At 37.5% G+C, this 15,271-nt stretch overlaps 9 protein-coding genes across 9 annotated transcripts in view; 2 read left to right on the forward strand and 7 right to left on the reverse strand.

Moving 5' to 3' along the window:
- The window catches only part of C9374_002792 (uncharacterized protein), a gene marked incomplete at both ends in the record, with an annotated part of 609 nt that extends 19 nt beyond the window's left edge, over window positions 1-590 (reverse strand). Inside the window, one exon of the mRNA XM_044692248.1 lies at window positions 1-590. This exon is cut by the window's left edge and continues 19 nt beyond it. Coding sequence (XP_044550338.1) covers window positions 1-590 — 590 coding nt within the window.
- A 228-nt stretch (window positions 591-818) lies between these two features.
- C9374_002793 (uncharacterized protein) lies at window positions 819-3,102 on the forward strand (the record flags this gene model as incomplete). The annotated part of the gene is made up of 2 exons (XM_044692249.1): window positions 819-1,668; window positions 2,681-3,102. The coding sequence occupies 2 exons, from the start codon at window positions 819-821 to the stop codon at window positions 3,100-3,102; spliced, it is 1,272 nt and encodes a 423-aa protein (XP_044550339.1).
- Window positions 3,103-3,548: 446 nt separating this feature from the next.
- C9374_002794 (uncharacterized protein) lies at window positions 3,549-6,288 on the forward strand (the record flags this gene model as incomplete). Its single annotated transcript, XM_044692250.1, has 2 exons — window positions 3,549-5,666; window positions 5,725-6,288. The coding sequence occupies 2 exons, from the start codon at window positions 3,549-3,551 to the stop codon at window positions 6,286-6,288; spliced, it is 2,682 nt and encodes an 893-aa protein (XP_044550340.1).
- A 658-nt stretch (window positions 6,289-6,946) lies between these two features.
- C9374_002795 (uncharacterized protein) lies at window positions 6,947-7,486 on the reverse strand (the record flags this gene model as incomplete). Its single annotated transcript, XM_044692251.1, has 1 exon — window positions 6,947-7,486. The coding sequence occupies one exon, from the start codon at window positions 7,484-7,486 to the stop codon at window positions 6,947-6,949; it is 540 nt and encodes a 179-aa protein (XP_044550341.1).
- A 138-nt stretch (window positions 7,487-7,624) lies between these two features.
- On the reverse strand, window positions 7,625-8,326 carry C9374_002796 (uncharacterized protein; the record flags this gene model as incomplete). Its single annotated transcript, XM_044692252.1, has 1 exon — window positions 7,625-8,326. The coding sequence occupies one exon, from the start codon at window positions 8,324-8,326 to the stop codon at window positions 7,625-7,627; it is 702 nt and encodes a 233-aa protein (XP_044550342.1).
- Window positions 8,327-8,422: 96 nt separating this feature from the next.
- On the reverse strand, window positions 8,423-9,007 carry C9374_002797 (uncharacterized protein; the record flags this gene model as incomplete). The annotated part of the gene is made up of 1 exon (XM_044692253.1): window positions 8,423-9,007. The coding sequence occupies one exon, from the start codon at window positions 9,005-9,007 to the stop codon at window positions 8,423-8,425; it is 585 nt and encodes a 194-aa protein (XP_044550343.1).
- A 2,055-nt stretch (window positions 9,008-11,062) lies between these two features.
- C9374_002798 (uncharacterized protein) lies at window positions 11,063-12,430 on the reverse strand (the record flags this gene model as incomplete). The annotated part of the gene is made up of 1 exon (XM_044692254.1): window positions 11,063-12,430. The coding sequence occupies one exon, from the start codon at window positions 12,428-12,430 to the stop codon at window positions 11,063-11,065; it is 1,368 nt and encodes a 455-aa protein (XP_044550344.1).
- Window positions 12,431-13,082: 652 nt separating this feature from the next.
- On the reverse strand, window positions 13,083-13,940 carry C9374_002799 (uncharacterized protein; the record flags this gene model as incomplete). The annotated part of the gene is made up of 1 exon (XM_044692255.1): window positions 13,083-13,940. One exon carries the CDS (start codon window positions 13,938-13,940, stop codon window positions 13,083-13,085), a length of 858 nt encoding a protein of 285 aa, XP_044550345.1.
- A 136-nt stretch (window positions 13,941-14,076) lies between these two features.
- On the reverse strand, window positions 14,077-15,138 carry C9374_002800 (uncharacterized protein; the record flags this gene model as incomplete). The annotated part of the gene is made up of 2 exons (XM_044692258.1): window positions 14,077-14,620; window positions 14,750-15,138. The coding sequence occupies 2 exons, from the start codon at window positions 15,136-15,138 to the stop codon at window positions 14,077-14,079; spliced, it is 933 nt and encodes a 310-aa protein (XP_044550346.1).
- Window positions 15,139-15,271: the final 133 nt, after the last annotated feature.

Below are 15,271 nucleotides of genomic sequence, written 5' to 3' on the forward strand. Positions count from 1 at the left end.
ATGATGGCAATGTTATTTTGAATGTTGCTGACTTTTAAAGAACTAATAGGTCTTGTAGTTATAATGAAACCAATAGACTTGTCCAATGTACTATGAAGGGAGGTAATATTTTCTGCAGAATAATGTTTTGAAATATCATTCAAGTTTTTGCTGGTAAATTTTCTATAGGAGGTATGAGATCCTTTTTCTTGCCAGAGTAAAGTATAAACCTCTCCGTTGCTCAAGGAGGCATTATAGCATCTGTCAAAAAATGCGGTATTATGTTTTTCAAATTGAACCAAAGTTTTGGTCGGTATACCTTCCTTTTGCACATCTTTAAGTTTTTTTTGAACGATCTGGGTTGGAAAACTGTCAATGTTAAATGTAAGATTCCCAAAATTTCCATTCACAATTTTGACACCTTTAAATCTTTCAAATACAGTCATTTCTTTTCTGCCTAAAAAGCTATAACATTGACTCAATACTAAATCATATAATGAATTAAAAACTTCAAAATCTCTATCTACAGTTTTTGGTGTCTCTAATAAATATTTAAAAAGATCGTTAAATATAGATTTGGACTCTAATCCTTCATAACATTTTTCAAGCATGGGTAAAGAGGATGTACAGGTCCAATAGTCTTTTGATTTGTTCTGAACGTAGTGAAGGGCAGGAATGTTTCGATTGTAAACAATAAATGAGTTTGGTTGAGCATTCTCAAAAATTTTTATGCTCAAAAAATTTTCTGCATACTCGAGCTTCGTCTCTCATTGCTTTGCTTAGTGACTTTCTTCACCAACCGTTTTGCTCTATCATTGCTCATTGTCCTCATCATCATAATGGCCTCTCAACATCAAGACATCGTACATCAAGATAACAATTCAGACGAGAGTCAATACATGAAATATGTGTTATTATCAGACAACAATTCTACATTGTCGAATTCTCCAACTCATCCAACAAAAACTCCAACAAAGAAAGTTGCTCTTGTCAGACACAAGCTAGCTAGCAAGAAGAAAACTACATCTCCATCTGTTAGTGTGAATCGTCATTCACAACAGCCAATTTCTGAACCTGTTATCCAACCAAAAACCCAAATCGATGGTGGAGCATCACAAACACCAGACTACTGGCGCATGCTACTTCTTGAAGCATTCGAGGACAAACTCGGTGGTTCAGGTAACATGTATACAAATGACGAACTTTACAACTTCATCATCAACCAATCCTCTCTCAGCATCACGACCGCCAGTGAGTGGAAAGCTCGAATCAACACTCTTCTTCACAAGTTCGAGCAATTCTTCACGCCTCTAGACTCATCTTACGGCGCCGATAAGATCAAGTCTAAAGGTTATAAAAGAGTGTTGGAAGTTTTACACAAGCTGGCGTGTGTGAGTAAAGCTGCAAGAATGCAACAAGAGTTCAATTTTCAATTCACTCTGGACTCCTTAGAATTATGTGAATTGTTATCTAGACTCTTAATGGTGTTTATTAATGAAGGAACAGAGAATAACTCTTTCGAAGCCGCTGATGATTTCATCTCGGGATACATTGCCACTGATAATTATTTGGAAATGACAGAGAAGGAGAGAGAGAAAATCAGAAAGAGAGTTCAACAAAAACACCAAGAAGATGCTATTAAGAATGTTAACTCATTCGTTCAGAAGTCGATGAATGGTAGACTACGAGGTAATGGCAATGGAAGATATCATCCATACTCAGGACCTCAGAACAACTATCAAAATACCGCGACCCCATCCGGCACCAATAAGCCTCCCTTTCAAAGAAGAAACTATGGTGGAAAGAGGGCCCTTTCAAACCTGCAGCCGCAGCAAACAGCCGAAAAGGACGGCTGCCAGCTCCTGCTGACTTCCCAAACTTTGTGGAAATCCAGAATCCTCCAGAATCCGGATGTTTATGGATTTTGGCGGTTGTTTTTGGCTTTAAAACGAATAAAATTTTTAACAATAAAAATGCAAAACAACAACAATTCCGAACAAGCTTTGGCATGTTATCCTTGACCGAAATGAATTCAAATGTGGAGCTAAACAACCACATCAACATACATCCACGAAACGAATTCTGATCTTCATCTTCTCTATTACTATCTTACCGATATAAAATTCACACCATCAGACATCAATTCAGTAATTCGTATTTTTGAAGAAAATGCTATCAGAAGCATTGCTTGTTCTAAAGTCTTTTATTTGATGATGAAGAGATCATGTCATTTGCACTTCATGTGAAGCAGTGATTTCTTTCCGAATGCAACCCGAAAATGATAATCCAAACCAAAGATTTCACGTAAAAACAAGATTATGACTGAAGATGATGTCAAACAAATGTTCAAAAGAGCTTTGTGGAATCGTTCGCATCTTCCTCAAAGAAAAAGAAACAAATCATAACAATACTGACATCGAAGATGAGTCAATTTATAGTTCGACTTCAAGGTAGATAAATTGTCATTATCCATTATTGTTGTTATTAATGATCGGTTTGTGTTTGACAATGTATAGAGTTCAATCATCACCCAACAACAGAGTATTTTTGCCTTTTCAACTGCAAGAATATATGATCGAGAATTTTTATGGAGTGGCTTGACAATATTGTGGCTCCAACACCAATCTGAACGCTGAAAATTTCTTGAATGCTCTCAATAATTTTTTAAGTGCCTTAATTGTTGGCTTACAATTCAACAAAGAGAAAGATCAATCCACAAGATTACCATATGAGTATTATTGTTGCTTCCCATCACCAGAACATATTAATTATATTGTTATTGGTGAATTTGAAAGAGCATGTCGCACATTTGCCATGCTTTCAGATGCTGAATATGAAGCTCCAACCATTCATACTCTATTGTTTAATTTGAATATACCTGGTATTGAAGTTTTACTTACAAAAGAATTCAAATTGAAACAATATTCGAATAATGACATTGTGGAATTTGATAAATTGGAGCAGCAATGGAACAGAACACATCAACCACACAACATGCTGCAAAATTTCAAAAACAAACAATCCAACGCACATATCACCATTGGAGGAATTACCTATCACAAACAACAAATTGAAAAACCAGAAGCAAATGACTCTCAATTCCGAATATTTAAGCATTGGTGATTATGTTCTCCAATTAGATGAAAAATATCATGTCTACATCTGCCAAATTAAGCAAATCAAACAGTGGACAAAAAGGAATAAGAAGAACAAAAACCTTTGCCTGGATGGACGTTTCTAAAGATTTTACGCAATATTTTAAGAACCGTCATTGTGGAGAACGGTTTTTTAGTCAGCAAAATAAACTGATCACCTGATCAAAATCCTACCTCAGCCGCAAAAATCCTGTTTCAACCGGATGCCAAAGGATTCTGTTGATTGCATCCGAAAATAATTTCGGCAGCGAGGACTATCCTGGCTGAATGGCTGTTTGCTGCGGCTGCAGGTTTGAAAGGGCCCTCGGTGGAAATCCAAGCAGTAACTCCCAGCAATCTTCTGGAAACAATCTCCTCTGACAAAGAAGAGGTGATTGGAGGACGTCTTCAACGGTTTTCAGATCATTGGAAGCAATGGGGTGCTTCTCAATTCGTCCTCAATATGGTGACACATGGCGTGATCATCAATTCGAACCCCATGTTTTGGAAACACTATCATCAGAGACAATTTACACAAGAAGAGACAATTTGGATCAGACAAGAATTGAGCAAGATGTTCCACCTCAAAATTATAGGTCTGGGCTCTTCACGAACAATATTAAATCCAATCAATGTAGTACCAAAGAAAGGGAAGGACCTGTTTCGATTTATACTGGATTTACGAATGATCAATGGCGGAATAGAAGTGTCTCCCTTCAAAATGGACACTCTACTCAAATGTATGAAGTTTTTCAAGAAAGGAATGTGGGCTGCAAAGATAGATCTCAAAAAGGGTTACTTCCATATCCCTATACACCCAGACTCACATCATCTATTAGGATTCCAATTCGAAGGAATGATTTTCGAATTTCTCTGCCTCCCTTTCGGTCTCGCTCCAGCTCCAATTATTTTCACAAAGATATTCAAAGACATAATCATCGTTTGGAGAAGGAACGGGATGATGGTTTATATTTACATAGACGATATGTTAATACTGGCCTTCTCTCTCGAAGAACTTTGGGACCACATTATGACCATAATTCTCGATCTAATGTTCCTAGGTTGGCTGCTTCAATTAGAAAAATGCATCCTCACACCCACTCAAACAATAGAGTTCCTAGGTATAACTCTCGATTTTGTGTCAGGCCGTATGTTAATCCCAACAGACAAAGTAGAAACAGCAATAGATGTATCAAACGAACTTATTCAAGCGGAAAAATCGAGAAAGTTTATAAGTTGCCGATTCGTAGCCAAATTTATTGGCAAAATGGAGTTCTTGACAATAGCCAATCCTTACATCGCACCGTTCTTGCACCGTCTCAGGAAAGATATGCTATCAGTGGTCCAAAAGAGAAGCTGGAAAGCATCTATGAGGATCAACAGAGGAGCCAAGAAGGATCTCGAAACTCTTCAGCAAATTGTGCAAGAGAATACTGGAGTTTGTTTCGAGTTAGATACACCAAACCCAGTCGTCGTCAATTCAGATGCATCCCTTCAAGGTTATGGAATTCATGCAAACTCCAACATTTTGGTGGGCAAATTCAATCAGACAGACGAAACACAGACTCATATCAATCAGAAAGAGCTTCTTGCGGTTCTCTATTTTTTCCGTCATGCAGATCAACACAACAATTACCCTCAAAATACCTATTTCGAGTTCAGAGGAGACAACACAACAGCACTCAGTTATTTAAGGAAGGGTTACGGAATGTTCGACCATCTGGCCTCCACAGCGAAGGAGATTTGGACAATCCTACTCAAAAGAAAGTGGTCGATTTCCAAAGTTGTTTACATCCCATCCCAACAAAACAATATCGCAGATCGGTTGAGTCGCCTCGGAGATTGGCGCTCCTCAGAAGAACTTCTCGACCTCATTCAACAAGAATTCGGTTACCATACGGTAGACAGATTCGCGACAGCAAGTTCCGCAGTCACAATTCAATTCAACAGTTGGCTAGAGAACGATGCATTTCAGTCTCCGTGGGAAATGGACTCAGTCAACTATTGCGTCCCTCCATTAGGTCTAATTCCACAAACAATAGCACACATCATCAAATCGAAGGCTCGAGGGACATTACTAGTTCCCAATTGGCCCTCCTCACACTGGTTCTCAGTACTGCTGAAGATATCAGAAAAAAGTATAAGTGTTCCAAGAAGTTTGCTTATAATCGAGCCTTATACCGAATTGTTCAACAAATTCGAAAATCTGGAAATGATTGCCTTCAAAGTGAATGGCAAACTGTTTCACAATTAACAGCTTTAAGCGTAATTGTCTCTCTAGCTCCGTCAACCCTTACAGAATATTCAAAAATTTATGGCCTCTTCTCATGGTTTGTAACGGCCTTCGACTTTCAAAAAGAATCCGATTCAGTCTTAGATTATTTTTATGGATATCTTGTTTCTATGAAAAAAGCGTACCTTATTCAGAAAGCAAAAGCAGCCGTCCAATTTTTCGCTGATCTTGAAGGATGGCAACTTAAAGTATCGAGTAGATTTGGAAGAGTAGTTAAGGGTTCTACAAAGATTTGGTCGTTAGTGGACAGGAAAAAGATAGTGAGAGACCCCATTCGCTCATCTCACATCGCAGATTATATTTCTTCATGCAACCCAGTCTCCTGAAGAGTGCTTTATTTTTTCTCTCACTTCAGCCATTTTGGTTATTGGTTTTAGATTATTTGCTCGTCCTGGCGAGCTATGTGAATTGAAGTGGTCCGATGTAGAAATGGACAATCCAAAACCGGGGTGGATTAATATTAATCTTGCTGGTCACAAAACGGACTTCTTCTTTAATGATCGACCTCACCCAATAGATCCTGTCCAAGACTCCAACACCTTTTGTCCTATTCAAATCTTAACGACCTATATGAACCTAGTCAGAAATTTTAAATCTCCGGATTCACCACTTTTTTCATTTAAGGACAACCAATACCTAACTACAACTCAAATCTCAGAATTGATTCGCAATGCAATCAGACAAATTGACAGCACAGTGAAAGTCTCCGGACACAGCTTGAGAATCGGTGCATCCACCGAAATTTCCTCTAAAGGAATGCCTATTGAAGTCAACAAAATTATGGGTCGATGGGTGTCGGATAAGTCGGTACTTAGGTACTCGAGACGAATTGGTTTTGCAGAAAGCGATTTCTCCACCAAACTTTTTAATACTCGGAACTAACCCATTAGTTTTCCTCCAATTAATTCCAAACTCTTGTTGTTTACATTATCGAAACATGATTTGTTCTGAACGTAGTGAAGGGCAGGAATGTTTCGATTGTAAACAATAAATGAGTTTGGTTGAGCATTCTCAAAAATTTTTATGCTCAAAAAATTTTCTGCATACTCGAGCTTCGTCTCTCATTGCTTTGCTTAGTGACTTCCCACCCATCGCACTCCCACCCTTATCATGCTTTCTTAAGCTTTTCAAGTTCCTTTTTCGCTGATCCTTAATGTTCTTGTGGTAAGGAAGGACATTATGACAGTGCGGGACTGCCTTGTTCGAATCTTTTCGACAAGTAGTTGAATATTTATTTTTATAACCTTAATTTACTTTATTATTAATTTTACATTAATGTGACATTGTCACCACCTTTGACACCTGGTTTATTTATGATAATATGAGCTGATCACAATCCATCTCTTCTTCATCACTTCCTCCTTACTTCCTTGCGATTCTCTGGTTTTCTCCTTTTTTTCCGCTGAGCGGTTTTTGGAGTTTTTTACCTTCTACACCCCTTTTCAAATGCTCGGGACTCTGCTCAATAAAGTCTAATGACAAATTATGCAGAAAATCCCTCAAACACCAATCCTTTTCCAAAGGATGGATGTTTGGCGAGTTACAAACCCATTAGTTTTCCTCCAATTAATTCCAAACTCTTGTTGTTTACATTATCGAAACATTCGGAGTGTTTACGCAAACGGATATACCCTCCATCTTCAAGCGCTTTGAATGTTGGGCCACCTGGAATAATTTCATTAGTAAATGAAGGGAAAGTTTGTTCTGTGATCACATATGCCAGTATTTTCTTCGCCACTTCTTTGTTAAATGTTACATGCTTATTTCTTTGTGCAAACTGCTCTTTGGCTCTATTATAACACTTCATTATTTCATCGTTTATAGCTTGAGGTGATTTTGGATGTGATAGGTCAATTTTTTTCAATTCTGCAAGGAACCACTCTAGTGTCCTTGCATGTCCATTCACACAAGCCAAATATTTCCATAATGAAGTTGAAGAAATGATTGGCGAAGGAAGGTGTTCTTTTGTGATAGAATATATGTCTTCAGAAGTAAAAAGATATGGAGTGAAATAACTTGTTCCGTATTGTGAATGGCCAGAGGCAACAGAGAAAGCGTTATAATCTAACCCACCAAACATTGGCAGTAGAGAAAAATTGCTACCTGTGTTATAATTTTGGATAAAATTACCAAGTAAAGTGATAACTCCATGCAAAAATGTTTTTTTTTGCACTTCTTTGCTTACAGTATCTACTTTTTCATATTCGAATCGTTTCAATTATGTAAACTCATCAATACCCAAGTAGATATAGACTTTTTCATTCATTTTGTTATTAGTGGTTTTAAAGTGGTGTGCAATGGCTTGTAAAACTGTTGAGAGTGTACAATTAATGTTCTTATTTTCTTCTCTGAATGCTCTAAATTCATTAACTTTGAGATAGGAGTATAAAATTCTCAGACATAAGGCTTTCTCATAACTAAGTGGCTCAGTTTCAGGGTCTATGGCAAAACCATTACCAAAGGAAGTTAATAGTATAATGCTATTGTCTTTGAATTGTTGTCCTGGTTTTGTAAGTGGGAAAATTTCTTGAAGAGTTCTTGATTTACCAGTTCCTGGACCACAAGCAAGAAATGGAATAGATATGCTTTGTTTGTCCCTTGCTACTAGTAACTGTTCAAAGCAATAAGAAACATTGGCAACAAACTGGTCATTGGTTTTGAATGGAATATTAACAATGGACATAACTAGAGGATTTGGTGTCTCTCTTGGAGCATATTTGTTGAAGAGCAAGCTAATGTCGTCAAGCCTTCTCAATTGTACCACTAACGTTCGATTATGTATGAGGTTAATCCACTTTACAACTTCCTTGCTCACATCGTTGTTTCCAAGGCGATCAATTACAGATTCACCTTTGGCTTGTGCCATACTGTAAAGAAATGCTCCATCAATCCCAGGGTTAACGTCATACAAATCTGTCATTTGTTTTGACGTCAAACCAGCTCCTCCTTGTATCTTTGGCAAGCACAATTTTTCTTTCACTTGATCTCTTGTCCAGAGTGAATATAAATTGGGTAGTCACTGCGAAGCTACCCAAGAAACAATAGTTTGACAAGTGTCGGAGAGTTGAGGAATGTTATTCCTGTTGTAAACACGATCCAGTCGATCAAGAGCAAAATATTCATCCTTCTTCATGATATTCTCAACAATGTTGTGGAGAGATGAGCCATCAAAACCAGCCTCATACAAAGGCTTCACCTTTTCAAACGACAAACCAGCACCACCCAAAGATTCATCAGATGTCAATACTGATGCTACCTGTTGCGCGTTCCATTTCTTGTAATCCATCAAATTGAGAGTGATTGGTTCGGAGGATGAAGGTGCTGAAGTATTTGTACCATCACTATCATTTGTTGATGCTTCTTTCTCCCTCCACCAATTTGTGGTGGTGTAAGACCGTATTTGGCCAAATGTGGTTGTTGTTGGATAAAACAACAATTTGTTCGGAACAATTAAATTTGGTTTGTTCGACAAAGCATAATTGAAAACACAATTTCTGGTGAAAAAATATTGTCTTGTTGTTTTGGTGAGGCTCGATGTGTGGCTGCTGTTGTTGTGGGTAATTAACCGCTGAACGATGCTATTGGAGCCTGTTCTCTTCATTTTGGTGCGGAAAGCTAGCGATATTTTTTTTTGTGTTGAGAACACCAATGCCTTGAACAAGCCTTAAAACACTGCAAATTCCCAAAGAAACTCATGAACTTTATTTTAAATGCATACAAAGGGCACGAATGCACAATTGAATGGAACGACTCTCTTTAGGAACCGTTTGTTAAAACAAGAGGTGTCCCTCAAGGATGTCCTTTTGCTCCACTAGCATATGACTGTATAACCCAAATAATTATTGACAAAGCAATTGATGAATGGAATATTCCAATCAAGCCCTCCACTGTAAGCCCTAATGCCATTGGTCTCAAATTCTTTGCAGATGATCTTTCTGTCGTGGGAGATGTCAATAACAAATACCAAGAAAGAATAGACGATGTTTCAAAATGGATCAATGAGCCTAACCTGTAATTTGAGTTGAATGAATTGTCCTCGATAGTCTAACCTTAATTAAGACTGTCGTTTGTTAAATTGTTTGTCTTCAATGATTATGGAGATGGTCTTTTTGCTGTTTGTTTTCTTCGGACATGAAAGAGTTACTTCACAATAAATAGTCACTCCGTGTCGGCTCTCTGATACAAATAGACAAAAAAAGGAACGAACTGCAATCATGTTTCATGCAGATGTTATTGGAATTGTTGTCTCGCCCTTTGTGATAACAATGCTTCCTGAAAATGTATCTACATAACGAAGCTTACAGCAGTCACTCTCCACCTCCAAATTGATCGTATCATTCACATCCCCTCTTCAAGAAGGGTATAATCAGTAATTTCTTGAAATTTCAATGTTGTAAAAGCTTTTGAAATTTTGAACAAACATCTCCGACAGGATTTTCAAGTCAAGGCAAAAACCGTCCTTTCAACTTGATCAGTAAAAAAGGCTACAGCACTGCAGGTTCCCAAGTTGTCTCCAACCTCAGTACTGATGCAGCTCGACGATGCTTAACTTCTCAAATCGGACGGGATGAGGTGCATTCATCGTGATATGGCCGTAGCCATTCAAATAACCAAAATATCAGTTTTAATCCTTCAAGATATTGTCAGGGTTTAGAATAAGCAAGTGGTTTTTGATCTTGTTTGATTCACAAATTCTAACCCGTTCAAAAATGAATCTAGTTCTGCAACCATTTCTAGTCACTACATTTTCGTGTCCCTGTAAAAAACCTGTTCCAAAACCAAATGAAAAGCAAAAGAAGATAGCAAAGCTAGGTTTCGATCCTAGGACCTGTGGGTTATGAGCCCACCGCGCTCCCCCTGCGCCACTTTGCTTTATATTCTGTTTCTCTATGTTGAAATTTAACTTCACAATTGTTTCTATTTTTGGAAGAAAGAAATAATTTTTAGCTTGTTGTAAATGGCATGTCGTTTGGCAACTTAAAGTTTTATGCGACTTTCAAAACACATTTCTTGAACAACATGTTTCACAGCTCCAAACTCAAGGTTAATTTTCCTTCAAGCTCGCAAACGTATCTCTAAATTGATAAAATCCATCTTGAGGATGATTTCGATGCCACTTTTTGTGATTTCTTGCCTCATTATGGCCTTTCCCACAAACATCATCTTTGTTGGTACTTTATCAGTGGATGAAGATGATGAGGAATCGTTTGGTGATGTTCTTGAGACCATTGTTATTGTCGTTATTATTGTGTTATGTTAGTAATTTGTTTTGTTGTTGAATTCCGACACAGCCAGCTTGGGCATTTATTGAGCTTGCTGTCATCCATTTTTTGCTGGAATCTTCTTTGTGATGGAAATTCACAAAATACTGGAAACAAATTCATGATTAAAATGTGGAATTTCAAATCAACAACAAATTTTAGAATACCTCTGAACAATCAAACAACACAACAACTATGGTCTGCACAAGAAGCAATAAGGGATATTCCAATTACTCTTCTGAAATTTCAATGGACAATATCATCGGAGGAACAAGACAACGAAAACAATTCAATTATAAAGTCATGAATCAATATTCGATGCCTTGAATTGTCAAAGTAAGCAAATTCCATGGAAAATGTAATAAATTGTTAACACTCATTACAGAATTACTCGCCTAATCATCTTCCATTTCATTCTTGAATGAAAATGTAATAACGTCATGGACGGTGTTAAGTGTTCTCAAATTATCTAAAAACCGTTTTTCGTAACCTGTGGTTCCCCTAAATTTGTTATACATGACTTCATGCCACAGTCCTTTCTTTTCAATAACATCTTCAAAACAACGAGGAGCATCTTGGACGCTACGACAAGCTCGAACAATATTTAAAAGAGCTCTCAATGCATCATGTTTCATCGCTTTCTTTGTGTCTTGGAATAAAATGTCACAAAATACCTCCACACAATGAGTACCGTGTGAAAGAATGTACATGATTTGATCCGCATTTCCACCGTTGATGACATTTAAAATTGCCCAAATGGATTCATTTCTTATGCCTTTGTGAGAGTTTGATATTTCAATATTTTTGATCAATTTAGGAATAATATTGGCATCAATGACTGCTTGTATTTGTTGAACAGTTCCAGCCGTAATGTTCGAAATTGTCCAACATGCTTCCCGCCGAATACTACTCGCTGAATGTGAAATCAATGCACACAAGGAAGGTAATGCATTGTAATTAATCACCACTTGAGTCTGACAAGTATTTCCAGACACAATATTCCCAATGATTCTCAAAGCAGGAGTGATCACACTCCTTGAATGATGCAATAATTCGATCATACGTCTCACACCAGCCTGAACGACTTGTTCCATTTGGTCCACAGAAGATCCTTCACTCAAATACGAGAGAGCCCACAACGCATCTACCAACACCTCTTCATCCGCACTATACAACAAGTAAGCCAATACAACAATGGCAGGTGAAACCATCTTGAAATCAGGTTTTGGTTTTCCTCGACACAAATTAGCAAGAGTCCACACAGCATTTCGTAACATGGAATCTGCTGGATTCGATGAAATGAATCCCAAGAGAGGATCCATGACACCACCATTCAACACGACATCCCTTGCTTGAGCACCATCACCAGCAATGTTTCCAAGAGCCCAAATGGCTTGTTCTTTCACATCATGATGTGGACTGGAGAGTAATTGAATGAATAATGGTACGGCACCGAGTTGAATGATCATTTGAGTATGATGGGAATTTCCCGATGCCATACACGTGAGTACCCATGCAGCTTCAAATTGTAGTTGTGGATCATCATTCTTTTGTAGAAATTCAATGAATTTTGGTGTGATTCCTAATTGGATGATATGATCAATGACTGGAATTAAGGAATTCTCGTTACTGAGTAATTGTCTAAAGAATCTGGTTGCGTTGAGACGAAGTGATGGGTCGGAGGAGTTTAAATTCTCTCGTTCCTGTTCGGAAAGGAGGCGTTGCCAAGGTGGCAGGCCTGAAGGTGTGTGGTTTGGTTCCATTTTTTTTCAGTTACAATTTTCATATATTTCTGGAACTTGTGCCAACTGTCATAAATCGAAGTGTCATTTCATGACCTTGTTGGTCATGGAGTTGGAAGATTTTTGTTTTCTGATTTCATTCCATTTCTTGTCATTTCGAATAGATTTGAACTGATCTCCAAGTTGAACCTTGATTTTCATCTTGTCTTTGCAAGAATTATTCAAGATCTTTTGGATGAGTTGCTTCAGTTCTTTCAAAGAGATGTCTGTTCTTGGGAGTTCTCCGCTATCAACAAAGTTCACCTTAGCTGTCGAACTATGGTGAACAAAGATCATCTTTTTCAAACTGTGCAACTATAGACATGTAAAAGTCTGCAAGATCTTTCACAAAATCGCACTCAACACGTGATTTTATAATTTCAAAGAGATTTTTGGATTAGAAAACTGAAATTCATTGCATTCCTTATTCAAGAAAAATACATTACTGCCATTGTGTTCATGTCCTACCCGAACAAACATTCAGCGCAACCCTTGCATGTTCTTCTTCTCTGCATGTTACACATGTTGGTTCACTTGACATTTTAGTTCATTTTCAAGTTACAAAAGACCATATCCATGAAATGGGTCCTATTTTACAACCTTGAAGATAGGTAACCTTGCATCAATTTCCTGCTCACAGTCTTATTACCCCATGAACCATTGCTCCAGGCACTACTGGATCATCGGTGACAAGCTTTTTTGAAAAAAGGCAAGCAAACCTGTCGAAGAATTCGCCCTTGTCGTACAGCAACGGAGGTAGGTCACTATATTTCATTTCTGAGCTGGTAATAGGAAACTCGTAAATTTTACCAACCAACGTTTTCACATAAACACATCCTCCGTAGACATCAATAAATTTTTCTAAATTGGGAAACTTTGACTTGATATGAAGAAATGCATTGGGGCCTAATCCACAATCATTCAATCTCAGTTCTTTCAATTGTTTAATAATACTAGTTGAACCATCTTCTGCAAGTAAATATTGCCATCCCTGAATTTGTGGGTTATGACACAAGTCCAAGCTTGTTAAATTTGGAAAGTTGTTGCATTCGACCAACTCCAAAAGGGACGCTGAGCCAATATGACAATTTTGTAATTTTAGTGTCACAAGGTGAGCGGCAAATTCACTCTTCGCTATTTGTTTACAATCAACAGTTGTGAGAGGACAATTCACCAACTCTAACACTTTCAAGTAACGAGTTTTCTCGCTTCCAAAAATTATACTGAGCTGATCGTGAGTGATCGAGCTTCCAGACATCATGATCAAATGAATTTCTCTTAATTTGCAAAGAATTAAACAATTTGATAATTTGGTTCCGATAGGACTTTCTTTCTTTCTTGGATAGAGAGTCAAAGAATGTTCTAAACTCGCGGATATTTTGTACCATTGCCATGAAATGGTAATGCATGATTTGAGAATGGTTTTAGCATCGAGAAAGGCCATGATCGAGAAACAAATATCATCGGGAATGGGTGTATTACACTCCGGCATTTTTTTTGATATATCGAGGATCAGGATTGGTTAATGTAACTTCTATATTTCTTGTGACGTCTCATTGGTAACCACTATTGCAAAGCCTATCTGAAATACTCAATGGTTGAAATTACAGATATCGTCGTACCGAATTTCATGCATCTCGTTTGAATGAAAGGTTAGATACCATGTAAAAATTCGCTGAAGCTACAATTTTCACTATGGAGTCGGTGCTTTGTGAGTCACTTCGATCGTATGACAAGTTTAAAACAGTCAAATTCTTCAAATATTGACTCTGCACAATGAACTTAGCTCCTTCTGCACCAATTTCATTTAAAGCCAAATCTAATGAAGTTAAATTCTTCATGTATTCACTATTCGCAATGAATCGAGCGCCTTCCGAGCCAATGTCATTGTTCGATAAATCTAATGCAGTTAACCTCTTCAAGTTTTGGCCTTTTGCAATACATTCAGCACCTTCCGTTCCAATTTGGTTAAAACACAAAATCAAAAAAGTTAAACTTTTCAATTTGGGACTGTTCACAATAAATTGGACACCCTGTACGCCAATTTCATTTAAAGACACATCTAACGCTATTAAATTCTTCAAAATTTCACTGTTTGCAATAGCTTCGACGCCCTCTGGACCAATATCATTGCCAAATAAATTCAGGGTGGTTAATTTCTTTAAATTTTCACTAGTTGCAATAAATTTGGCGTCTTTTGCACGTAGTTCACTTCCTTATAAATTTAGTGATGTCAAGTTTTTCGAAATTTCGCTCATCACAATACATTGAGCTCCCTTAGGCCCAATTGTGCTGAAATACAAGGTCAAATCAGTTACATTCTTCAAGTGTTGACTATTTGCAATAGCTTGCGCGCCTTCAAAGCCAATTGGATGGTTCGAAACGTTTAAAGAAGTTAACTGCTTTAAACTTTCACTGCTTGCAATCATTTTGGCAATGATTGAACCCTTTGGTTGGCCCATATATGTGTTAATCAATGACAACTTCAACGGAATTTGAAATGATAATTCTCTCCATTGTCTCGATATTTTCATGCAAATTCGGATGATTAGTTTTGAATCAAGAAAGCCAAGTATTTCATAAATAATATCATCAATAAATGGGCCATTGTTCAAACGTGGTCCTCCAAAGCTAATACTACCACTGCGATCGCTCACGCTTTCGGATGAAGTAGAAATATTTTGATACATTTGTAGATTCCATGAAGGAACTCGATCCAGCACGAATGCTTCTTATCCCCCAAAAAACAAAAGAAATAAATTTTTTTAAATTTTGAAGCAAATAAAAAGGCAAGGGTGGATTTTCGCCACCAATCGCTTCTGA

Source organism: Naegleria lovaniensis, assembly GCF_003324165.1.
Source record: "Naegleria lovaniensis strain ATCC 30569 chromosome Unknown tig016, whole genome shotgun sequence".
Taxonomy (NCBI): Eukaryota; Heterolobosea; class Eutetramitea; order Acrasida; family Naegleriidae; genus Naegleria; species Naegleria lovaniensis.